Genomic DNA, 25008 nt, shown 5'->3' with positions numbered 1-25008 from the left:
TTTGGCCCACCTTACTCCCTGTTGGGGAGGAGAGATGAGGGTGTAGTGCAAGGACAGCATCAGCAGTAGTTAAGGTAACTTGGAGGTTTTAGCCCACTCAGAGGTGTCAGAATCTGAACTTTGATGTCACTGTACATGTTGGGACACCTGAGTGTGATCAGAGCAGCCTGGTCTGAGCAGGGAAGGGAACAGCAGCATCAGCAACGTGTTGGAAAGCTCCCAGATGCCACCTGCTCCCAGGTGGGGTTAGTGCTGGTGTGGAGTTGATCAGAATTCAGAACTCCCACAGTGGATCTCTCCCGTCTTTTAAATTTTCCTTGGTGCTTTTTCTTCTTTTCTTTGGTTTTGTGGTGGTGCATAGTGTACTGTTTAAAATGAGACCTTTCTGAGTGGCTGCAGTCCGTGCAGAGCTGTGACCACTTCACTGAATTTTTTCATCCCTTTGCAGCTCACATGCTGGGATTGACACAATTAAGTTTCCTAAGTGTAGGTGACAAATCATAAACTGTCCTTTTAAATACCTTGTTCTAGGGAGAGGGAGTGTCTTCAGTGTGCTGTATTTTCTCATCTGACCAGTTTTCCCATGTGTCCAGCTTCCCATATTTGTCTCATTTTTCTTTCTCCTTAAATTAACTTTGTCTTTAGTGCTGCTGTTGCTAATGGAGCAATAAGAATGAAAGATGAGCAGTTAATACTATGTTTTCTCTCTTTTAATCTATTGTTTTCTATTTCACACCAGATGTGCTTATGTACAAATTTGCACTTTGCTGAAATGTAATGTTTTTGCATGACTTTCTAGCCAAATTGCTATGTCACAAATTGAATTTATGGTGTTTTGCCATCTCCTTACACTCCCTTCCCTCCCCCACCTGGAATTTATTATGTTATTTTGGCGAAATTTATAGTAGGAAGATGTTTTTATGAGAGCTGGTCTAAAAATAATAAACAGCTTTTGTTCTCTTCCTACGTGTTCTGAGACCAAATGCAAAATGAATGGTAAGAAAAGTGAATTATTTTCTGTCTCCTTCTATATTAGGCAGCTTTGCTGCTCTAAATGTCCCAGAATATATTTCTCAGCAAATGTTTCTGATACAGTTTATTCAGACAAGCTTCCTCTTGGCTCTTGCCATACATTGTTGGTTCCCTGGGTATGCCTGGGAAATGACTAGACCACATTTTCCTGCATCCATGGTCGGTAGGAGTGTGCCCTCCAGCAGAGAATATAAAAGCATTATGAAATCACTTAGAGTAGGAACCAAAAACTCCAAGAAAACCTGTACTGAGCAGTGTAGGATGGCTGTAGCCTTCCTGCTCTTGGGCAGCTTGTATGGATTTGAAGGCCTGGTTTTTGCCAGTGACTTCCCAAGTGCTGTGAGGAGTGAGAATCCTTGTGGAGAGGAAGAGTGCCATCTACTGAGGCAGCTGCTCTCTGCTCACCGCTGCTCCTCCAGCACTCCCTAACGCTGAATTTTATGGGCTCGACCCCCTTTGCAGCTTGGCATTGCCAGTGCTTTGGCTTTTTCTGTGGGGGGGAAAAAAATAATACACACTGGAGTTGAAAAAAAGTACCCTGGAGCTGTATGGTTTGTTTGGTTGTAGGGTGGCATGGCCTTAGGGCCGATGCCCGCGGCCGGAATGCCTTACATGGGACAGGCCTCGTTCCTGGGAATGCGCCCGGCCGCCCCGCAGTACACCCCGGACATGCAGAAGCAGTTTGCAGAGGAGCAGCAGTAAGTGACGCTTCACTGACTCTTGGGGAATCCTTTTGTAAGGGGGAGATGTGCTTTCTCTGGAGCAGCATCCATTTAGGGCCGTAGAATATTGCTGAATATTCCACTGCCTCTGCAGTCTGATCCATTTAGGGCCGTAGAATATTGCTGAATATTGCCTCTGAAGTCTGTAGTGCTTGTCCAGGTCTGAGAAGAAGCAGGAACGTGTGCACCAAACTGTCTGAATTTGAGACAGTAGAAATGGAGAAATCGAGCACAAACCTGCCACGAAAATTCTCATAAAAATGATTTATAGATATCTATATATATTTAAATCGTTTTCCTTCAGGAAGAGGTTTGAGCACCAGCAGAAATTCTTAGAGGAGGAGAGAAAACGGCGGCAATTTGAAGAGCAGAAGCAAAAGCTGAGACTCCTGAGCAGTGTGAAGCCGAAGGTATGGCCTGACAATGAGTGGGGTGTTTCTTTCTTCAGGTTTTTTTAATAGCTTTTAATGGGAGGGTCTCTTTCAACAAGCAAATCAGTGGGGAATTGCGTGAGATGCCAGATTATGGCTTGAAAAACCTCTGGAAGAGTCAGTCCTTTACCCACTCTGCCAGCAGCAGGCATTGTTAATTCTGGTGTTGAAGAAGCGTGGGTATTGAAAGAAAACGGAACTGTTCTGTGAATTTTTCAAAATGTTTTCTGTGGTGTTTCAGACAGGTGAAAAAAGCAGAGATGATGCTTTGGAAGCCATTAAAGGGAACTTAGATGGCTTTTCTAGAGATGCTAAAATGCACCCAACACCAGCAACCCATCCAAAAAAGCCAGGTTTGTAATTTTCCTCATTTTCCAACTGAAAATAAAACTCCAACATTCGAAATCCTCGGCAGGGGGAACTAATTCCAACAAGTATTTTTATTTGGTGGTACAAAATGAGTGGATTAACAGTTTTTTAAAATCAAATGTCATTCTAGCAGCTGTCTGCTTGGTCAGGGTATGGGGGTAAAATATTAGATATCAGCCTTTTTATATTAAAAGACTTAGAATCTTTAACAGAAACCATAATGTGCTGTGCTAAATGTGAAACATCAAGGAAATTGATAAAGCGTTTGTTCTTTTCTAGTCAAAGCATTAATTAATGTTTTGCAGAGTGCTTTTGAAGAGGAGAAGTGCTATTTAAGTGCTAAGAATGATCAAAACAGTGTAGAAAGACGTGAGTGGGTGTCACAGCTGCCTGATGTGTCGCTGGGCATGGTCAAACCAAGCCTCTGTGTTCTCAGTAATTACACTTGCAACAATTGCCACTTAAGATTTCTTATGGTCTGTGGTGTAGTTTTTTAAGTGTCTGGCCTGAAACAAAGCTTATCTAGGCGGGCTTTTTCCTATATAAAATTTGTGTCTCTGCTGTGGATTTACTCTTTGATAGTTTTGCAGTTACAGGTGGTCTCTGACAAGTTCCTTTTGTCTCTAGATTTGCCTGTCCTTTACCAGTTTTGTTAAAATGGGTAACACTGGAAGGGATCAAGCAGAAAATTGTCTACATGAGCAGACATTTCTTTTGTATCTTATGATATATTGCTGAGTTTCTGTGGATAAAACATTCCTTTGAGGGAGAATGTGCCCCTGACAGACACTATTATGTCCAGTTTGAAATATTACCTCTGGATTTGTTTTGACCCTGTGTGCTAAAAACAGACAGAATATTTTCACAGCCAGTGTTAGGACCCAAGTTTCAGTGTTTACATCCTAAAAATCTGGGAGGGAAGATGCGTGGTTGGAAGTGGCTGCTCAGTTTTACCTTGTGTTTGCTACGCTGGCAATGACAGCCTTCACATCTGTCACCACACACATTCCACACTGCTGCTGCTCACCCATTTGCTGTGTATTCCCAGTGTTTACCACTTTCCCCACATTCCCACCCGTGACCCTTATTCCTCATCACTTTGCCTTGTGTGTTCATTCCATTTGCAGATCATCCCACACCATCCCATTCTGCTGTTTCTGTTTCCCATTCTGCTTTTCTCGATGATGAAGAATTTAGTGACTTTATGCAAGGCCCTGTTGAAACCCCCAAAGTGGTGCCTCAATCCACCTCTCAGCCTTTCCATCCTGCCACTGAGGCTGGGCAGCTGCTTTCAGAGAGGGCTGTGCTCCAACCTGTCCCTCCAGCCCAGGCTCCAGTGTTATCCACCCTGCATGGTACAACTGGGCAGGTTCCTTATTTTCCTACCTCTGCATCTCCATCCAATACCCATAAAACAGGTAACTCTAAAGTATCTTCTTTTACATGTCACCTTCTGAGCTACACAGAGTCTTGACTTATTTTGTTGGGGTTTTTTTTTAGTGTGGCTGGAAGAAATAATATGTAGGCAATTAAGCAGAAACCTGCTGATCCATGGGAAAAGATGGTTTAAGTCCCCTTCTCCCTTCCCTGAGAAGTGCCTGTAAAAGCAAGTCATGTGTAGATCCAAATACTGCTAAATATACACGTACCTGATCTTAGGTGAATTAAATCATGTGTTTTAGCATCTTCCTAAGTCTGTGTGGTAGAAAAAGTGGAGATGGTGGTATAAGAAATAATGATTATGCTGCTGTGGAGCACTTGCGTGCTTCCTCCCTTGGAGGCTGAGGGGATGTTGGTGAGATGAAGAATTTTGGAGATGTGTAAGTAGATACTGGCCACTTCTGCTCCTGATGCCTGGATGATTATGCAGGAATAATCCTAATACAGAAGTAGTTTCATGTCTTCCTCCTCTTACTTGTTTTTTGCTTGTTGAGTTTGTTGTGTTTGTGGTAAGTAAAGGGCAGAATCGGGCTCTGAAAGTGTCCAAAGAGGGTGGTGCTGTTGGTCTGAGCTGGGGCTGATCATCTCATCAGTGCTACCAAAAGTACTTTTCCCTTTGAAAAGTGTGGAATTGCAGTCTGGGCAGTTCATAACAAAGTATAAATAATTGCTCCTGCTGTTTATTCAGGCTCTTCCTTGGAGGAGAAAGCCTTAGCTAATGGCTCAGATGAATCTGAACAAGAGCAAACCAAACTTAAAACATCCGAAGTTGGGCACAAAGCCTCAGCTGCAAGCCAAGCCCATCCCAGTCTCACCAGCAGTGACTGGGATGTTGTAGGTGGACATGAAAGTGGTCCCACTGCTGCTGCAGAGGTGCACAAAGCTTCAGAACAAAACAGAGCAGTTGAAGAGTGTGGTGAGCAATCGAAACATTTGACAGAATTTCAATCTAATGAGATGCTGCTTGGTGCTAACGCTCTGTTCACTAATTCCGAGGCCAGCCCTGCGTAATTTTGCTCTGAACGCCTGCTTGAATAATATGTCAGTGCCTCCTGCTCCTTGCTCAAAGTGTAACTGCCATGATTTTGCTCTGAACTTTCTCCATGTGAGTTTATTGTTGTAATCACCTTTAACGTGTTTGTTTAATCAGGTTCGCTGTTTTAAAACATTCTGTCCTGTCCTGGGGAAAAAAGAAGTTGTGCTCTCTAAAGATATTTTTGAAAACTATTTAGGGGAAACTTACCACTAAAGATGGTCAGTGTCATGGTGGGTTTTAATCTTTTAACCTAGAGGGGATGATAAAATGCCAGGTTAAAACTCTTAGCTAGTTAATACTTGTTTCTCAGACAATTTGCTGCTCATACATGTTATGTCTAAAACCATCTGTACTTTAGGGATGAAAATTTAAAAGATGGGCTAGATGAAAACTTAAAACAAGGTGTTGTTCCAGTTTGGATTTTATTAAAACTGTTGAGTGAGTTTGGAAGGGGGGTTAAAACTGAAGAGTAATGAGATCTGAGGAAGTAGCAAATTTATTTTACTTGGTTGGTGAAATGAAAGGAATCGCTTGTATTAGAATGTGCTTGGAGCTGTGGGATGATTAGAAATTAGACTGCAGTCAGGAGGGAATCCATGTGGAAGACAGGAGATGCAGGGGCACTTGGAAAGACAATGAAATCTGAAATGATGGTGATTTTGGTCAGAGCTCCATCCAATATGAGCATGAAATCTGCTGAGGGAGACTGAGGGGAAGAGTCCACATAGTGGAGAAGGAAATAACCATTTTTCAGGGAGTGAAGTGTGGCAGATCATGTTATGAAGCCAGTAGTAGTGAAGGTGGCTGTGGTGTCCCCTGGAGCTGAACACTGGGAGCAATGGATACGGGTTTGTGGACACGGGATATGATCTTGCCGAGGTTCAGTCTATGGGCTGTTTGTGGATTTCCCAGGGGAGGATGTTCTGGGGGAACACTTTGGGTTTTATGGTAGGTATGGATTTATTTATTCCATGAATAGCCCTAATAGTAGAGAGTTGATGGGAAGCTGAATTTGTGATGGCACAGAACTGCTGCTGTGAAACTTGAAGACAGTGAGACTTCAGGTTCTGTACATCTGGGCATGAAGAGGGAAGCACGTGAGGAGCTCCTTATTTCATTACATACATAACTGTAATCTATTACTGCCAAATCATTCTAGTTATTATTTCCTATTCCTGCAGTATCTGTTCTTCCTCTGAGCACAGTGATTCCTATCTGAAATCTTTGCCTGAAATGCTGAGTGATGCTGACCAGCTGTGGTGTGGTCTCTTAACATCATTGTACTCTATGTCCTAATACAACTGTTTTTCTTACTGAATGGAATACATTTAGGAGTTGGAGTGTTCCCTCCCCAGGACCCCATCCAGCAAATGATGCCTGCCTGGATTTACAACGACAGCTTGGTCCCAGGTAAACCAACCAGTGGGCATTTGGCCAGGTGGGCAGTGCAGGGTGTGAATGTACCTGTGCTTGCATGGCCACTTACTGATCAAAGCCTTGTTCCCTCATCAGATGAATCCTGTGTCTGTGATGTGTTCCATATTTATGGTGGCTTTATCTGCATTTAAAGAAATACAGGTTTTACTCGAGCATGTTAATAAATTCTAGATTAAACATTTATGACAGCAGCTTATCCCAGTAGAGGTTGCATTGCTGATAATGCTGCTTTCATGGGTATTCTGGTTTTTGGCATGTCTTGTAATTAGGCAAGCTCATTTCTGAAGGCTATTTGTCTTCTATGTGTAAATAACACAGTGATTAGAAAATGAAATGCTGGAGTAAATATTGATTACACTGAGGTTTAAATACATAAAGCTCTTAGAGCTGTCTTTTTATATGGGTTATCCTGCAATTTCATTGTAGAAATGTGGTTTGAATTGCAGCACTAAGTGTATTTCATATAAAATATTTCTCTGCTTGAGTTAAACTTGTCTGTAAAGACCATCCAATAACACATTTAGATGAAACATGATGATGCAATCCAGTGCCAGAATGCTGTTGCCTTACCTTACACTGACTGCTGCTGATTCGATACCATGAAATAACATAGAAAAGCAATATTATTGGAAAAGAGCAGTTGTCACGGTCTAACACTGCCTTCCTCACAACAGAGTTGTATAAGAAAATCCTAGAAACCACTTTGACTCCTGCTGGAATAGACACAGCCAAACTCTACCCCATCCTGATGTCATCGGGACTGCCCAGGGAGACCCTGGGGCAGATCTGGGCTTTGGCCAACCGCACCACCCCGGGGAAGCTCACCAAGGAGGAGCTCTACTCCGTGCTGGCCATGATAGCAGTGGCTCAGGTATGGCTCTCGTCTGGCATCTCCCTGAGCAGCCTGCCCTGGCCTGTGGGTCAGCACCAGTGCCTGGTGGTGCACACGTCCAGTAAAATGCTGCTTCTGTTGAAGTCTGGAGGAGAAACTGCCCTTGTAACTTCAGTGGGATTATAATTTTATCAATTTCATCACTTACATTTCAGTTAGTACTTTCTTTAGCATCAACTAAAGTTCTGGTTTTTCATGAAAAGGGTTATTAAAAATTGGAAGGGGCTGCCCGGGGAGGTGGTGGAGTCCCCATCCCTGGAGATGTCCAAGGAAGGACTGGACATGGCACTGGGTGCTCTGGGCTGGCTGACAGGGTGGGTCAAAGGTTGGACTCAATGGCCTCGGAGGCCTTTTCCTACCTCAGTAATTGCATATTGAATATGATCCACTTACATGGACCTTGACGGCGCATTTGGGTGTGGGAGGTTTACTGGGAGCTTGACCAGGTGCTGGCTTCAGTACCACAAGCTGCCAGCTGGAGCTGAGAGCACAACGCACCCTTTTATCAACGCTGCACGTGTAACTGTCTGTCTGCTTGCTGCCTCTGCAGAGAGGGATCCCTGCCCTGAGCCCCGACGTGCTGAACCAGTTTCCAGCCGCGCCCGTCCCCACCCTCTCCGGGTTCCCGGTGCCGCTGCCCGGCGGGGTGAGCCAGCCCCCGCTGCTGCCCGCCGCCCCCCCGGCCTCCGTGGGGCTGAGCATCGGGCCCTCCGTGCTGGGCATGAGCCTCCCCGGCCCTGCACCAGCCCCGGCCCCGGCCCCAGCCCCGGCTCCAGCGGGAGGAGCTGCAGCACAGCCTTCCGGAGCGTTCCTGCCCTCCTACCCGCCCGGCCAGGTGAGCTCGCTCCCTACCTGGGAAACCCCCCTTCCCTGGCAAGGGAATTAGCCTGGCACTTCCAAACCTGCACGGTGATAACAGGTTTGAAGTAAATGGCAAAAAAGCAGAGCTGAAATCCAGCACGTGATGTCTGAAAACGTGAAGTGCCACGGAGGGCGTTCTTTTATTTTTTTTCGGCTCTTCTTGGTGGTATTAGAAGAGGTACAAAAGTGTTTTGTATTACAAAGAGGATTTAGTTGTAGTTAGGGTTTTGTATTGCACATAAAATGGAATTTTAGGTTAAACTGCACAACAGACACTAGTAGCTGGTAAAATAGGAGTTTTCAGGAGCTGAGAACTCTGAAAACCTTCAGTTTACAAAGGTAGATCATGTGGGGGTCAAATTCTGCTGTTTGCAGACATGCTTCATCCTTCAGAAAATACTTTTTGCGGTGCAATTAATTTTAAATTATTCATTCAAATTATTAATATTTGTTCTGTATTAAAATATGACACAGCTATGATCAATAACACAGTTATTGTGAAAGGAGTCAAGTTCCTTATTCACCTGTTGTTCATTCTTGCTCCCTGTAATCCTGTGTGTGTTTGACTAGGGCGAGGTGCAGACAAAGTGGAAATGCTGATGATGCTTGTGTTGAAAGGTTCCTTTCCTTCTTGCTTTCCCTCTTAATCACACTGCTCCGAGCTGCTTTCATGCTATATGACAATTTGAAGAGCCAACAGCATAGCAATTTGTGTGTTGTTTGTAACTCAGGTAGTAAAACCAGAAGATGATGACTTCCAGGAGTTTCAGGATGCCTCAAAGTCTGGCTCCCTGGATGACTCCTTCACTGACTTCCAGGGAGACGCAGCCAAAGCAGCCAGTTCACAGCACCGGAGCAGGTACCAGATCCTTGGTGTTTCTGTCATGTCTCTGGCCGGTGCCTAAACTTTTGATACGTGACTATAAATCTCAATTGAAGCATCATTCAGACTCCAGCAGTCCTGGCTTTTCTTTTGGGAGACAAGATGTAATTCCTGATCAGGCAGGTTTTGTATAACAGAATAAATAAACATGTTTCCTCCCTTTGATAGTTTACAATCAACCTTTCAAGGTCTACAAAGACTAGAAAATGTCAGCCTTCTTTCCTCTTTATGCACCTCCCAGGTGTCTAATTGTAGCCAGACACATTTCCTGGGTAGGAACTGGCTGTTCTTAGAGGCAAAGAGAACTCTGAATTCCATGTGAGCCCTGATTACCAGGTGCTTCCTCAGCAGTGACATCAAATGGGGATGCTCAACCCAATTGTTCTGTTACACCATGGCAAATGACTTCTGTGTAAGAAATTCAGTTTTGCTGATGGCATAGAATTCCAGAATGTTTTGGTTTGGAAGGAACATTGAAGATCATCAGTTCCACCCCCTGCCATGGGCAGGGACACCTTCCATTAGACCAAATTGCTCCAAGCCCTGTCCAGCCTGGCCTTGGACGCTTCCAGGGATGTCAGTGCCACATGGATCTGAAGATGCTGATTTAAGTATATCTTGTGTTAGATGTCATTTTGCAGCTGAAGCTAATCTGTTACTGAAAGTTTTGACAGAAAACTGTTTGTAAATTGCACAATGGGAAGTAGAGGATCATTAAAAAAAAAATCAAAAAATGGTATTTCTTTTTCACTGCAGCAATTCTCTTTATTCAGTTGTGAAAGCGTTCAGTTTTGAACAAAATGGTACAATGAGCTATAATCTAATTGCTTATGGAGCTTTATTTTAAAAAAAGCCATCTGTGGAGTACAGCTGATTAACCATTCCATTTGCCAAGATTGCATATCTAATAGCCTGCTTTGCAGGGATGGGAAATTTAATTATATTGCCATAAGCTCTATTTTTTTGCCATTGCACTGTCTGTCTGCAAGCATCACAGACCAGCATCAGCACATGTGTGCAAGTGCTTCATTTGTGTGTTGCTTGTAGGCTGCTGATAAGGAGATTTAAATGGCTCTGGAAAGATTCTTGCTCCAGGCTGAAGAATGCAATAGAAATTCATTCAGGTTTTCAATGTGAATGACACAAACTAGAGGTAAAATGCATCATTCATATGTAAAGGATGTTGTTGTGTGGAGCTGCCAAGGTCTGATAACGGGGCTTGTGTGGAGGGCAGGCAAAGCTCTCTCCTAAATCTTCCAGCATTTGCTAACAAGGTGTTAGGTTGTTGTGGCAGTTTTACTGGATAAAGTAGAGTGTGTTTATGCAAAAAGACTTGCTTGTGTAACTGTGCACTAATCCTTATTTTGCTGACTGGAGATCTGCCTGAACTCCCTGATTGGCACTGACAGAAATTCGAAGTTATCCTTTCCTTCCTTTGAACAGTGATCCCACTTTATTATCTTAATTTTGCAGTATGTAATGAGATAGAATCAGCTGAAAGTATGGAGCTCTCAAAATCTCGTGCAGTTTTAACTCTTCACTGTACCTGGTTCTATCAGGGGGAATTTTCAAAGGGATAAATGAAGCAGCAGTGATTCCTGGGGTGTGTCTGTGTGCTTGTTCTCTCCTGGGCTGAGAATTCCTTGGTGTATAGTCCCTGGAGTGTTTTGTTCATGGTTTTGATAGAAATTAGAATCAAGAATGGTGCAAATTGACTTCTGACCTAAAGAAATATGATTAGGTGAGATAAAGTGGGAATTTATCCAGCTGAGGTAATTTACATCAGGGGCTGGATTAAGCACTCATTAAGGCATAACTTAGGTTTAGGAACCAAATTGTGTAGTCTTAAGAGGCTCCTTTAAATAAAACCTGGAAATGTAGATTTCTTATGGATGAATTAAGGAACTTTGCTTTTATCTCTTTTGTTTTTAGTGTTCCTTCTTTACTAATGCCACTCCCAGGTAATAAGCCGCTCTCACCAGCTGATAAATATGCTGTATTTAAAGGAATGGCAGCTGAGAAGCCTTCTGAGAGTGCAGCTGCTTTTGGAGGTAAAAGGACAAATACATAACCACTATGAGCAATTTATTGTAAAATGTCATATATCTTCTTTTTGCCATTGATAAGATATTAATAGTTAAAAATCAGAGCAATTAATACAACATTTGCTGTATGAATTCATAATTTCTCTGTGTAAATGTATTTCTTTTCTCCTGTTCTCTAGATGGAGGGGACAAATACAGCGCTTTCCGGGAATTAGAGCAACCAGCAGAGAGCAAATACTTGGGTAAGCACTGGGGGTTTAACATATTTTCATTATCATTTTTAGCATTTCTCTTTGAGCTGCAGAATTTCCATCTCTGCAGTTCTAAAATAATGGTGGTGCTGCTTCTCTAAAAAACCTGGTAGGAAGTATCTTGAAAAAACAGGGCAATATCCTATTGGAACAATATGCTGATGGTATTTCTGGAAGATTGGCATCTCTTCTGGGTGCTCCTGAGTTTTATTTTAAAGCAGTGGTGTGGTTGGAATTTGTTTTAAGTAAGGAGTCATTCATTTGTGAAACCCCTGTGGTGTTTTGTGAGCTTCTCATGCTCGGAATCTCTTCAGGATAAAATGCTTGCAGTAAAATGAAATAACATTTGATCTCTTTCTGTACATGTTCTAAAATAGAGAAGGTTGCTGTATTTGCCTGCTGTCAAGGTCTGACCACTCTTAACCCTTTCACCAGCTTACATTTCTAATGGAAAAGTTTGCAATTCTTCAGTAAGTGTAGTTTGCTGTGCTGTTGCAGTTTTGATCAATGAGTGGCAATTTCAGGAATATTTTGTGTTGTTGCTGAGCCAAATGAATTGGTTTGGGGGGGAGGGAGAATGGAATACAAGGTCAGGTGTAGTTGTGGTCCTTTACTACCATTATGAAGAGTCTTCTTTTAATCTTGGTTAAACTAATTTAAGTATGACACTGTGTGGTAGCTTAAGAATTAAATGCTAGTGGTGTGCTTCTAAAATAGAAAAAAATCTATTTATTGGACACTTGTCTTAAAGTCAGCATCAATACTTTAAAATTACCAGTAGTCCAAGTATGTACATGCTGGTGAATGGGTTAAACAATGTTTTCATGTTCAAAAGAAGAAAGTTACAAAATTAGTACACCAAACTATTCAATGAAACTTCAGTGAAAACATTGTTTCCTCATGTTGGTTTTGTCTCAGCCCTCTGGTGATCCCCCCTGAGAAAGCTGCAGTATTTCAGAGGGAGGAAGGGAGGAATTGCTTCTGTAAAAAGCAAATACTGTATTGGTAAAAGTGAAATTCAAAATTACATTCACTGCTTGGCAAACACGAGGAGGATGAGGTGGGGAGAAGAACTTGCGTGGAGGCCAAATAAGGCAGCATTGATCTCCTTTTGAATCTATTTGTCATAGTGTGTTTTGATATTAACTCAGTGTAAAGGGAGTTTAATATGACTTTGAGGCTATTTGAGAGAATTAAGTGTTTGCTGGAGTGAAAAGTAGAATCACTGACCTTGACACTTGTGTGGTTCATGGCAGTTGAGTTTGCAGTTCCGTGTGCACCCTGAGGTCTTTAATTTAAACAGTTTGCATAAAACTTTCTGACATTGCATGAAATAATTTGCTTGCTTGCATGGTGTGAATGCGCTGTATTTGTTGTGCAGGGTTTAACTGTTGTTTTCTCCCTGTTTTTTCTTCCCAGGAGAAAACCTTGCAGAGTTCAAGCCCACGGCAGCCGACGATGGTTTCACAGATTTCAAAACCGCTGACAGCATCTCCCCGTTAGAGCCACCCTCAAAAGACAAAACCTTCCCTGCGCCCTTCCCTCCTGTGCCCGCTCAGCCAAAACAGCCAACACAAGCCAAGGCCCCTTTGAATCTGTCAGACTTGGAGCTCTTTTCCTCTCCTGGAGAAAACAAGCAGCCATCCTTCCCACCTGCATTTAACACCTCAAAACCGGGCTCCTTTCCCCCCCCACCCCTTCCGTCCGCCTCTGCCCAGCCAGCGCCCGGCAAAACTTCAAGCTTAGCTGATGACTTTGGAGAGTTCAACCTTTTTGGGGAATTTTCTAACGGCGCATCAGCCAGTGGACAAGATGACTTTGCAGATTTTATGGCTTTCAACAACAGCGGGGGGTTTTCCGAACAAAAACCTGATGACAAATACAATGCACTCAAGCTGGAGGCCGGCCCTGGTGCTCAGGCTGGCTCCTCTGCCAGCGCAGTGAAGGGTGGGCAGAGCTCTGCCACCACTGCTACGCCCACCAAATACGACATCTTCAAGCAGCTGTCCCTGGAAGGCTCCGGAGCGGGCTTCGAGGAGGCCAAGGACAGCGCGCTCTCCTCGGTGAAGAGCGATGATGACTTTGCTGACTTCCACTCCAACAAATTTTCTTCCAGCGGCGCCGAGAAGTCGCTGGTGGACAAAGTGGCAGCTTTCAAGCAGGCCAAAGAAGACTCTGCTTCGGTGAAATCCCTGGATCTGCCTTCCATCGGCGGCAGCAGCGTGGGCAAGGAGGACTCCGAAGATGCGCTGTCTGTTCAGTTTGACATGAAACTGGCTGATGTGGGAGGAGATCTTAAGCATGTCATGTCTGATAGCTCTTTGGATTTGCCAACAGTTAGTGGCCAGCATCCACCAGCAGCAGGTGAGGAACTGGTTAGATTGCTCTGGTAACGTAGGTGGTGCAGATTCCGTGTTCTTTGTGCTCAATTACAGTATTATGCACTCGTCTTTCAGTAGTGGAAGACTCCTCAGTGTGTGTCCCCACCAGCCACAGCCCCTCAGCAGGGCACTCTTTAGTTTTTGTCTTAGAAGACTATAAATAGCTGCAACAGTTTGAACTCCAGGCCAGTTTATTTTTGAGATTTAACATCATCATACTGGTACCTGTTCGCTATTGGCACTTAAAGGGACTCGAGTGGAAAATATTCCAGTGCAAACAATATCATTCCATTTATATCAGCAAGGTGATGGCAGAGTCTCACTTTAATCCACAAAGCATTTGGCTTGGGGACTTCCCCTGCTTGGCGCTTCCCGAGGGTCACTAATTGGGGCTGTTAATGAGAAGCTGACTAATCACCAACACCAGTGTATTCCCCTTACAGTGGGGCTCAGTCTGGGTAGCCAGGATTTTGCAGGACTGCAGTTTTAGAGTATTTCACACACCTTCCAGTGTTAAATCCCTCATGGGAATCATTGTGCCAAGGGGCTGCAAGTGCTGGTCTCATGATTGGGAGCTCTTGGACCTAAATTTAAACCATGGGACTTTCACTTTATCCTTATCAGGTTTCCACCTTCTTTAATTTCCCTTTATGACAACATTCCTGAGGGAGTGAACTGACCTTCTCTGACCTGATCACATATCATAAAACAAATTTCCCAAGTGTCCTGGTTTTTCTTTTCATATATACATAGGAGATAAGCTGTAGTTAAATGTTCTGTGGCCTTCAACAACACGGGAACCATTACTGTGTTCTAGGACAAGTTTTATGCAGTCAAAGGCTTTTCTGAACAGGGGGAACATACAAACTGTACATGTAAAAGCTCTTACTGCAAGAATTGGTTATTTCCACATGAAATATTTCTTCCATTTTTTGCAGATATGGGTAGAGAAAAAATATACAGTACTGTAATTTTGCATTATATGATATTTTTCAGTAGGGGAGAGAATTAAGTTGGCAACTTCGACGTGGAAGATACTCTCTAACAGGGTACAAAATATCAGGAATAATTTATTAGCAAAGACATTTAATTTTCATATTACTGCTTGGGAAAACTCCAAGTTGAGTGAGCTGTCAAAACGTAGCACCTACAGTGTATTCTTGAATGTTTACTTTGGGTTTGAAAGCACTTTTTCCTAATATTTTTCTAGCCTCTTTTGGTGGTAGTTTGACTTCTGTAGCTCTTTACAGGATGTGTGCTTTTGCCACAGCAATCCGTGATGAATAGTTGCCGTTTGTGGCAGGAAAGCCTCTTTTTTTTTTGGTTTGTTTAAAGGGGTTAGCCCTTCATGTGCTTGTTGCTAAACTTTTGAACTCTGAAGTATTAATTAGAAGCTATTTTTATTAACCAAGTCTGTATTCTCCTATGGTGCCAAGTTAGATGTTATTCCAAAAGGGAGAGTTTTGCTCCATTTAACTGTTAGGATTTCGTAGCAGGACGTGCTCCGGACACTCTGCTACAAACATTCCTGTGCTCATGTGTTCCTTTCTGTGTGTTTGATGCATTTCAAGCTGTGAACTGCTGATGGTCAAGTCCTTTTTTTTTTTCCAGTTTACATGAAGTTAAAAAACAGATTTTTTTTTTTTCCCCTCATCGTTCCCTTCGATCTGTAAATCTAATGTCAAAAAGGGACATTTGTCACATCACTGCTGGGAAAAGGGAGACTTGTCCTGGGGAGCTGCATGTGTGCAAGCCCTGTGTCACATCTCCAGTGGAACAGCAGCAGGACAGAGGTGCTGAGAGATGATTTCACTTTGTGACGTGCCCACACAGAGGTGTGTGTGCCCACACAGTCCCTTGGCTGTGAGGTTTGACATTTATAGCTTCCAGGTATGGGCAGGTAGGTGCTTACGCTGGGAATTAGAGAGAAATCCTTGGCTTGCTTCCCATGCCAGGGCCTGTGGTCTCTTGAGGGATGACAGGTTTCCAGTTTTTCTCTCTCCAAAGGGGATACAGTCTCTTTAAACTGGGCTCTAACTCTCTGTGTGGAAGGTAGATGATACTAATGTTGCCTGATTTCTCTTGCATTTGCTCCGTATAACCCTTTGAGCACTGGCTGCATGCTGTTAGTTTGAACCAGCCTGCTTCTTTTACACCAAATTTACGTTTCACTCCGAGTTGAAAGCATTTGAATGAGCACCTGCTCCTGTTGAGTGAACCTAATTTGTTCTTCCTGCCCCGGTTGCAGCGGGAGGAGCCCTGCCCCGGGCACTCTCAAAGGGTTATCTGCTGCACTGACACACCTGTAAAACACCTTTTTCTTTGGCATTACTGGAGATCTCTGTATATTTTAATCAACTTCAGGTTTTTTTGCTGCTTTTTCTAATGTCTGATTTCAACTAAACATTTCCTGTGTGAATGTGCCTTTTCAGATCTGCTTTGATATCTCTCTTCTGCAAGTATTGACCTGCATGCTTTACTCTGGTACCTCCCTTCTGAGCTCCTCTGTATCACTATCTTTTGTGATCTGTAAGTCCTGCTGTGTTAATAAATATTATCTTGGCATATTTTGAAAACGTGGGGATGTGTGTGATTTGTTGCAAACCAGCAATGTATCTCTTTTTCCTCAAAAATACAGAGTTTAAGGTTCTGGTATCCCCTTAAGCTGGTGGGTGCTTTTCTCTAGCAGAGCAGGGTGTGGGTGAGCTTCTTTCTCCTCTTCCAACGCTTTGACCTCGCTCCCTGTAACCTTCTGAATCTTTACATATCAGCCTAAATAATATTTTTCCAAGAATTTGTGTTTGAGAGGGATGGAGTGGAGGAAATGTGTGGTGGCAGAGTTGTTTCTGCGAGTCGGTGCTGAAAAAACTGTGTTGCTATCTAGACTTTATTGAGTAGAAGCCCACTAAATAATATTCTGATATTTATTTAGCTAATCCAGTGTGAGTTAACCAGAGCCCCAAAGTAAATTTTCCATTTGGGAAGTTCTGCCTTCTAAATATTGAAACTTTCAAACATAAATGACAACTGCAAATTTGTGGCACGCAATTATGTCACTTCAAATTCCTCCAAATCCTGAGCCACTGACAGCTTGGGATTATCATCAAATTAGCAGACAAGGTAAAAAGCTAAAAATAATTGAGATGTGGAATGGTTAAAATGTTGTGGGGTTTTGGAATTGCCACAAGAACAAAAACCAGCCCAGGAAGCAGAATGTGGCTTTTCTTCTTTACACCGAGCCGGAGAGCTTTTAAAAGGAAAAAAAAAGAAAAAGGCAGAAAACCACAACACCCCTGCTTGAATCTGGAGGATCAGTTGGTCGTGCCCAGCCCTAAAGCTTTTTAAACCAAAGCTTTGAACATAAAGCTGAGACCTAATTCTGCAGGGCTCGTGCTGTTTGTGTTTGTTCAGCCAGTCATTCCTGGAGGAGGGAGAGGAACGTTCATGACTGTATTTATTACGTTTTTGTCCAGACTTGACAGTCAGATTCACTCCCTTGCCCTCACTTGGGTTAATTCTGTACACAGCAGAGCTTACCCACCCTGGTTTATCCCGGGAAGGCCTCTGGCAGGGAGGGTGTGGATGTGTTTGCCGTGGCCTTCCCAAGGGCGTCTGTGGGACTGAGCTCCCAGTGTCAGCTCAGGGGCTTTGTTTTGCTGTGAAACGTCGTTTATCATGATCATTTCCAAATAATTAGCAAATCCTGTAATTCCACGAGGTTTGGAGGCTTTTCTCTTCTATTTTCTTCATTTTTATTTATCTTGCAGTCAGCATTCTTGATGGTTTCCATCTTAGCTACGGCCATTCTTTAGGGAAAGCAGATGGGAATAATTCCCTTCTTATTAACTGTTCCAGGCTTCCCCAGCTGAGAAATGGGCTTTTGGATTTTTCTGGTTGCTGACAGGCATGACACTGACAGCAGCAGTGCATGAAACTCCATTTTCTTCCAGTTTCATCTCCTTTTATCAGGTGGAGACCCACTGGAAGCAGTGAGCAGGTGGTGCCTGTCCCCATCCAGGCTCTGGATTCCTGCTCAGGCTGCAGGGGATGTTCCCAGGGTAACAGCACTGATGCTGTTCTGCTGGGAACAGAGCTCCACAGCCACCACCTGTGTCACCCTAACAACCAAAACGTGACACCAGAGTTATATTTATTCATCAGAATTTAATATCCACTGAAATACAAAAACTTGAAAGCCTCCTATGCTGGCTAAAATCCCTAAATTTATTCCAATGTCCCTGAATTGTCTTTTTCAGTTTTCTTTAGACAGTCACTAATGCTGTCAAGGGTTTTCCTTAAATGATTGCACTGTTGACATTGAAGGCTCCAGCTTGTAATTTGCCTCCAGCCATAACTTAATCCTTGGTAGTCGAAATAAATTATTATAGTTGGCTCAAATCAGGGGTGGCAAGTTTTTCTGGAGATGAGATAACACTGGGAAACAGTATTTTAACTGTATTGCTTTAACTGTATATTAACTTGGCAGCCAGTGCTTTGCCTTGGCTGGCTCGTGCGGGTGCAGCTGGTCCCAGGTGATGATCAGGCAGCTTGGACTTTGGGTTCCACATTCTTATTTTTCATACTTCTCACTAAATTGTTTTAGGACTGCTTGAGCTGTAAACACTGACTCTGAACGCAGTGCTTCTCCTGTAATATAATATTCCTGGGAAAAAGTGTATTCACTGGAGTGATCCCTCTGGAATTATCAAAGAAAAAATCAAATGTACAGAATCAAACTATTACCTTTCACCTCAGCCCTTGCACCTCTGCAGAGGTTTCATGTCTGCCTGAATTCACACACAGAGAACCCTGAGTCTTAGTTTGTGAATAATTAAACTATAGTTCTGCGCCCCCTGCCCTGCCCTATTGATTGCAGGTGAGTTCAGGATTCCCCCAGAGCCTGCAGCTGATCCTGAGCCAGGATTGGATCAGGAGTGCCTGACCTGGTCCTTTAGGATGTGTTTGCAGCTGAAAATCTTAGCAGTTATCAAAGGAATAACTCCCAACAGAATGTGAGCGTGCAGATCCTCGGAGTGGGATCATGGCTCTTCCCTTTCCCTCCCCGGGAGCACCGGATCAATGGCGAGGCTCAAATCTTCGCTGGGTTTTGGAGTCAACACAAAGTGAAGGGAAAACAGAGGTTGCCTGCCTGGTACCTGCTGGTATTTCCAGGATGCCAGGATTAATTACAGCTGGCTCACGTGTCGGAGGTGGTTCTGGCTCTCTCTTTCATGCAAAGCTTTCATTTCCCTTCTTTAAACAAAAGATTGGGAGCGCAAGGTGTGGTCTGTGGTGATAAATCACCGGCCCCTCTCCGGGCAGCTCCTTTCACCTCAGAGCCTTCTTTCTGTGCCGGGAGCAGGTGATTTCATCTCTCGGTGTTTACCCTCTGCAAACTGCTGCTCTGCACATCCAGAATTCAAGTGGCACTTGGAAATCTTGTCTGTGTGCAGGGGGCTCAGGTCTGGATTTGGGATGCTGTCGTGGGCTAAGTGGCAGCTGCAGGAAGGCCCAGGGGAGGAGCTGATGGATGACACACTGTGCCTGGCTGACCCGTGGCAGTGGCCATTAAACTCCATCCCTGTGTTGTGTGTTTGCTAGGTTTTTCATTAGCCATGTATGTGGGTCATGCCTGGGAAGCAGCCTGGAGCCTGGCCTGCTCTCCCCTTGCAGTGAGATGAATAAACCAAGGCAGAAATGGTTTGTTAGAAGGGTTTAATCCTCGGGCTGGTGTGGCTGGATTGAATAACGAGGACAGCTGGGAAGTCAGCTTGTTCCCACCGTGGCTGTGTTAAACCCCACTGTGCCAGCCCGTTCTGCCTGTGCTGTTCAGCACCAGGATCTCAGCTCCAGTGAGGCTCAGGGAAAACATTTTGTGGTCTGGGTTTGCTGTCCCTGGAGCCGCTGGACCCCAGGCGCTGCGCAGCGGCCGCGTCTCTGATCCAAACTGACAATTCTTCCTGCTGGAAAACAAATGCCAAATGTAGGATAGCAGGGCTGGTTTGCTGGGGAGAGGGGGTTCATGCTCTAATGAGAACTGCCCAGCCCCTGGCTCTGTGTGCCTTCGCTGGGGATCAGGCTCAGTCTGGAAGTGAAAGATCAGTTGGGTGGGAGCAGCCAGAGCCCCCGGGCACTGCAGGCTCTGATCTCACACCTGCCCCTGGCAGGGAGAAGAACCTATTGGGCCATGTAATCGCCAGGTGGGTATAAATGTTTGGAGCTTTCTGCAAAATAATTGGATTTTCTCTAGACTTAGCTTTTACAAACTATTTATTCAGTTAAAACATGATCTCCGCAATATCCCTGTCAGTGCTGGCACCTGGAAGTTTGACGAGTCGCCCGTGCGGCGCTGCAGGAGCCCTGATAAGCTCACACAGGATTTCTAGGCTTCTTTAGATTCTTGCAGCACGTTTTTATATGTTATTTGTATCAAAGCATGAATATAAAATTAAATTAATACTTTATCACAGGAATAGAAAAGTCGGCCCAGTCTTCTGTGTGGTTGGATTTGATAAGATGTAATAACGCATTAAAGGTATTTGAGTTGTAACATTTATATTTTGATTGTAGATTCTGCAGCCAGAAAACTCAACTGGTGATCTGTGCAGCGTGGACTGGACAGAAACTGATTTTTTTTTAGTGTTTCTTCACTACCACAGTGATATGGTGACTTTCAGCTTAAAATGTTAAGACAGCATTCAGAGGTCAAGGCTTATATTCATTGAACAGAGAAATTTTTGTATTAAATGCCCAGGTATTTTCCAGCTTATTTTTGTGCAAACTCCAGTTCAATCCTCAGTGAGACAACAATTCACTGTGTTTGTTCTTGCAGCTCCTCCAGACTCTCAGCAAGTTGTTCTTAGGCGGCGTAGAGAGTTTAACGTTTGAACTTCAGCTCCTAATTGTGGGGGTTTGTTTCAGATGTGGATGACTTAAAGGGTGGCCTGTTTGGAAGCTGTCACAGTGGCTCTGCAGTCAGCAGCCTGGCGAGCTACGACTGGTCCAGCTCCGACAAGGACGACGTCCAGCAGGGCAGGAAGCTCTCCTGCTTCTCCCAGCCCTCGGGGAGCGGCTCCTCCGCGGCCACCTCTGTCCTCCAGAAGAAGGAGACCTTGTTTGGCAGCTCAGAAAACATCACCATGACAACAGTTTCCAAAGTGACAACCTTTTCCAGCGAGGATGCTTTGCAGGATGTTTCCTTCGCAGCCTTTGCGAACTTCAAAGACTCCGGGCCGGTCCCCAGCGCTCCGAGCGACGACGACATCGGAGACTTCGGGGATTTCGCCAGACCTCCCTCGGAAGCTCAAGATGCAGCAACAACTGACTCAGCCCTGGGCACTGATTTCCTCACTGGAGTCTCCTCTGAGCTGCGGAGAGAGGCCACAGATGACTTTGGAGAGTTCCAAAGTGAAAAACCAAAAATCAGCAAGTTTGACTTCTTGGTGGCAACTTCGCAAGGCAAAGTGAAGTCCAGTGAGGAGATGATCAGGAGTGAGCTGGCTACCTTTGACCTGTCTGTGCAAGGTAAGCCTGCCCGTGGTGGAGGAACCTCGTGATGCATGTGCTTATCAAAGGCTGATTTTCCTAATTCAGTTGTAAATTAGCTAATGGCGATTGTTCTAAAGGCTGCTGGAAACGACCTGAATCTTCTCATTGATTTCTGTGGCATTTGGAGCAGGTCTTTTTCTACAAGGAAAATATTTGTTGTGCCAAAAACCTGTAAGAATTGAGGCACTGGGGAAATCTGCAGCAGTCACTGAGTAAAGAGAAATATTTGTTCTTCTGGAGGAACAGGACAACCCTTGCTGCCACTTCATTCATTTTAAATAGCCTGGGTCTTTAGAGTAAAGGAATAACTTTTTATAACCTGACTTTTTAGGGTCTCATAAGAGGAGCCTGAGCCTGGGGGACAGAGAAATCAGTCGCTCCTCACCTCTGCCAGCTCTGGAGCAGCCGTTCAGGGACCGGTCGAACACTCTGAGCGAGAAGCCGGCACTGCCCGTGATCAGGGACAAGTACAAGGACCTGACTGGGGAGGTGGAGGTAAGGAACTGTCTGCAACACAGCTGAGCTGGCACTGACATCAACGGGGTTCTGTATCCAGCTTTTTGGGGCCTTACCTATTTAAATATGGGTGAGACTGTGAGATGGTGTCCAGGTGCAGTTGGATGTTGTGAGTGGAACCTGGAAGTTTCTTCTCTCACGTCTCTAAAGGGAAGTGGGAAAAGGCTCTTGTCTGAAACACAGAATCACTTGACCTTGCAGCCTAAGCTTATGACTGGAAATTAGTTACAGTTTAAATCTAATCCCAGCTTTGGCACTGAGACCGTTTGCTTTGGGAAATGGAATCACTTTTTGGCTGCCTGCTAGTTATTTCTCCAGCTCATCCTGAGAAGAAATGGGAAAAGGACTCAGATTAAATTCTGCTAATCCCCACTGCTAGAACAGCAGACTGTAACAAATGTGTCAGGAGGAGGTGTGTGCAGTGAAACCTTTTACCCACTCCTATATGTTCTTTCTTTTGAAACTCCTTCTGACTTCCAGAAATCAAATTTTAGAGTTAAGGTGCTTAGAAAATCTTGAAAGAACGGGGAGAGATTAGGAACAGATCTGTTAAAAGTTCACAGAGCTAATCTGCAAATAGGCTTTTAAAATACCTGTCTGCTGTGTGTCTGTTGTGTAGGAGAAAGGGAGGGAAATGTGTGTAGGAACAAGACTGAGCCTGTCCTTTCCTTTGCACTAGGAGAGTGAGAGGTACGCCTATGAGTGGCAGAGGTGCCTGGAGAGCGCCCTGCAGGTGAGTGTGGCACCTCCTCCTCCTCCTCCAAATCCTTCCCTCCTCCTGCAGGAACCAGCTCACTCAGTGTTTGAGACCAACAGGCAGAGAAAGTGTGGGAATCAGCCCTGGGAATTACAGTTTTTAAACCAAAAGCTGCCACCTCCTCAGCTAAGCACCCTACACTAATCTCTCTGTCACTGGGGATTAGTTTGGCTTTTCCCTAAATATTCCAGCTCTCTGGTTAGTTGGGTGGTCCCGTGTTTGGCTGCCCAGTATTGTGCTGTTCAGGGCACTGGTACCAGTGCCTGGCTCCTCAGGGCTTCCTGAGAAACAGAATTGTTGATGTGCTGGGCCCAGGGACCATTCATGTGCTGCTGCCAGAGATTTCATAGCCAGATCAGTGCTCCTTAACATTTCTCCTTTGCATTGGAGTATTAGAGAGCCCAAACTGTGAATGCTCTTATTAAACTAGATAGCAAGGCATGCATGCTCTTGAAACTCTTACTTTGGTAATGAGAATATTGGGGGGAATACGTTAAGGTTTTAAATGTTCATACTTGCCCCTGATCTACTTCAACAGGAGTATATAAAAACATGTGGTGGAGTGTGGCAATCATTTCTTGTTTAATTTGCCTCTAGTTTCTGCTGGGGGCTATCTTGTTTGTAATGATTATTTAAAGATAGAAACCCCATCATTTTATGAAATTCATTTCCACCAGGTCATAAAGAAAGCAAACGACACCTTAAATGGAATAAGCAGTTCATCTGTTTGCACTGAAGTTATCCAGTCTGCTCAAGGCATGGAATATTTACTGGGTATGTTTTAATTTTCCACGTGTTTTACACTTGGAAGTTCTTCTCTAAAAACCAGGAATATAGAATCACTCCTCCCCAAATGGCATTACTTTTTATCTTAATCTTTGCCTGCACCTAAATAATGAAAAACTCTTCTGCCAAACAAATGTGACTCCAGCTTTGAACTAACTCTCCATGGCCACCCTTCCTGTGCCACATCCGGGTTTGCCATTTCTGAGTTCAAGGCTTGGCATCCAGTGAATTCTCTGCAATCCTCCCCTGTTTTACATCCACAGGGGTTGTTGAAGTCTACAGAGTAACAAAGAGGGTGGAGCTGGGCATCAAAGCAACTGCTGTTTGCAGTGAGAAGCTCCAGAAGCTGCTGAAGGATATTGATAAAGTGTGGAACAACCTGATCAGCTTCATGTCCCTGGCTGCTTTAACGGTAAGACCCAAATAAGCTGCCTGGTTACTAAAACAAATGTCATAATTATATTTAAAGAGACTTTGCAGGGGGTCCTGACTTGACAGTTTGTGTTTCTTCTCTTGGAAAATGGAAATGAACTTGTTTGTGAAATCCAGTTTAAAACCCTGTAAGAAAACTGTTATTTATGCACAAACACAGTGGTGTCTGACTTAGTACCTTAATGGTGTAGGTGATATCCTGGGTGTCTGTGGACATCTCCAGTAAGGCAAATTCAGTAAAATCCAAATAAGCCATTTTACAAAGCCAGAATCACATGGATGTGTGTCTTGTTTTTCAATATCCCTGCAATTGCTTTTAATGCTCACAATTCCAAACCACACAGTGCAGCAACACAGAAACAACTAAACTGTTCTCCCTTCTCTCTGCATTTGGAAATGCCTGAGTTTGTTTTGGTTCCTGCCACAGACTAAACAGCTTTTCCTGCTCTGGATTGCCAGGAAAAGCTCCACTGCTTCCAGACAGCCTGGTAGGAGCTGGAGAGCTTTGGACATAGCTGGGTGAGGGGGACAGGCAGGGATGTTCTGAGGGGTGGCCCTTTAGAGCAGGAGCATCCCATGGGGGAAGGGTCTGCAGAGGAGCTGGGAAAAAGAGGAGCAGCCAGAGGTGCAGAACAGACACAAATAGAAGGCAGGAAAATCTCCCTGCCATTAAATTCCTTGTGGGGTTTGTGTGCTTGTGTTGCAGGAGATACAATGTGCAAAATGACTTCCTTTAACCAGGGAAAAATTCACATTTTTAGGGAATCACCCATCTGTTTGTGCTTTATACTGACTTACACAGTGGATCCCTTTAACTCAGTGCTTATCCAAGGAGCCTTCAGTTCTCAGGATCAGCACACCACACCAAGCATCACTGAGCAGATCATTACCATGGGGAGGTTTCCACTGAGCATTTTAATTTGTGGCTTCCTCCTTGCACTGCAGCTGTGGCCACAAAAGGTTTTTCCTTCCCAGTAAACACTTACTTATAAGTAAGGCCTGGATTACTTGGTTTCTGCTAGAAATACCCATCTCCAGCTCACTGGCATTCCCTGCAAGGCAGGTATTATAAATGACCAGTCCCTTTTTACACACCTTTTGCACATTTTAAACCTCCCCAGGTATTTTGGTGATGTCCTGTGATGCCCAGAGCCTGACATCCTAGGGAATTTATATCCTCAGTATTTTA

At 44.2% G+C, this 25008-nt stretch overlaps 1 protein-coding gene across 8 annotated transcripts in view; it reads left to right on the top strand.

Moving 5' to 3' along the window:
- The window catches only part of SYNRG (synergin gamma), a 37232-nt gene that overhangs the window by 5596 nt on the left and 6628 nt on the right, over positions 1-25008 (top strand). For 3 of the 8 annotated variants that reach the window (XM_042026434.1, XM_042026433.1, XM_042026437.1), the window contains exons 4-20: positions 1600-1730; positions 2059-2164; positions 2427-2538; positions 3682-3972; positions 4683-4910; positions 6363-6440; positions 7142-7338; positions 7910-8194; positions 8952-9079; positions 11036-11154; positions 11328-11390; positions 12819-13763; positions 20702-21304; positions 21660-21823; positions 22524-22577; positions 23279-23375; positions 23651-23799. In XM_042026434.1, the coding sequence (XP_041882368.1) occupies positions 1600-1730; positions 2059-2164; positions 2427-2538; positions 3682-3972; positions 4683-4910; positions 6363-6440; positions 7142-7338; positions 7910-8194; positions 8952-9079; positions 11036-11154; positions 11328-11390; positions 12819-13763; positions 20702-21304; positions 21660-21823; positions 22524-22577; positions 23279-23375; positions 23651-23799 (3750 nt within the window). Of the gene's footprint in view, positions 1-1599; positions 1731-2058; positions 2165-2426; positions 2539-3681; positions 3973-4682; positions 4911-6362; positions 6441-7141; positions 7339-7909; positions 8195-8951; positions 9080-11035; positions 11155-11327; positions 11391-12818; positions 13764-20701; positions 21305-21659; positions 21824-22463; positions 22578-23278; positions 23376-23650; positions 23800-25008 lie in introns of those variants that run through there. The other 5 variants (XM_042026442.1, XM_042026440.1, XM_042026439.1 and 2 more) reach the window with 4 other exon arrangements.

The sequence above is a fragment of the Corvus kubaryi genome, unplaced genomic scaffold (assembly GCF_017639235.1).
Source record: "Corvus kubaryi isolate FWS band 111438036 unplaced genomic scaffold, C.kubaryi_AGA036_p1.0 37284, whole genome shotgun sequence".
NCBI classification, from domain to species: Eukaryota; Metazoa; Chordata; class Aves; order Passeriformes; family Corvidae; genus Corvus; species Corvus kubaryi.
This window is presented reverse-complemented; position numbering and strand designations above follow the sequence as displayed.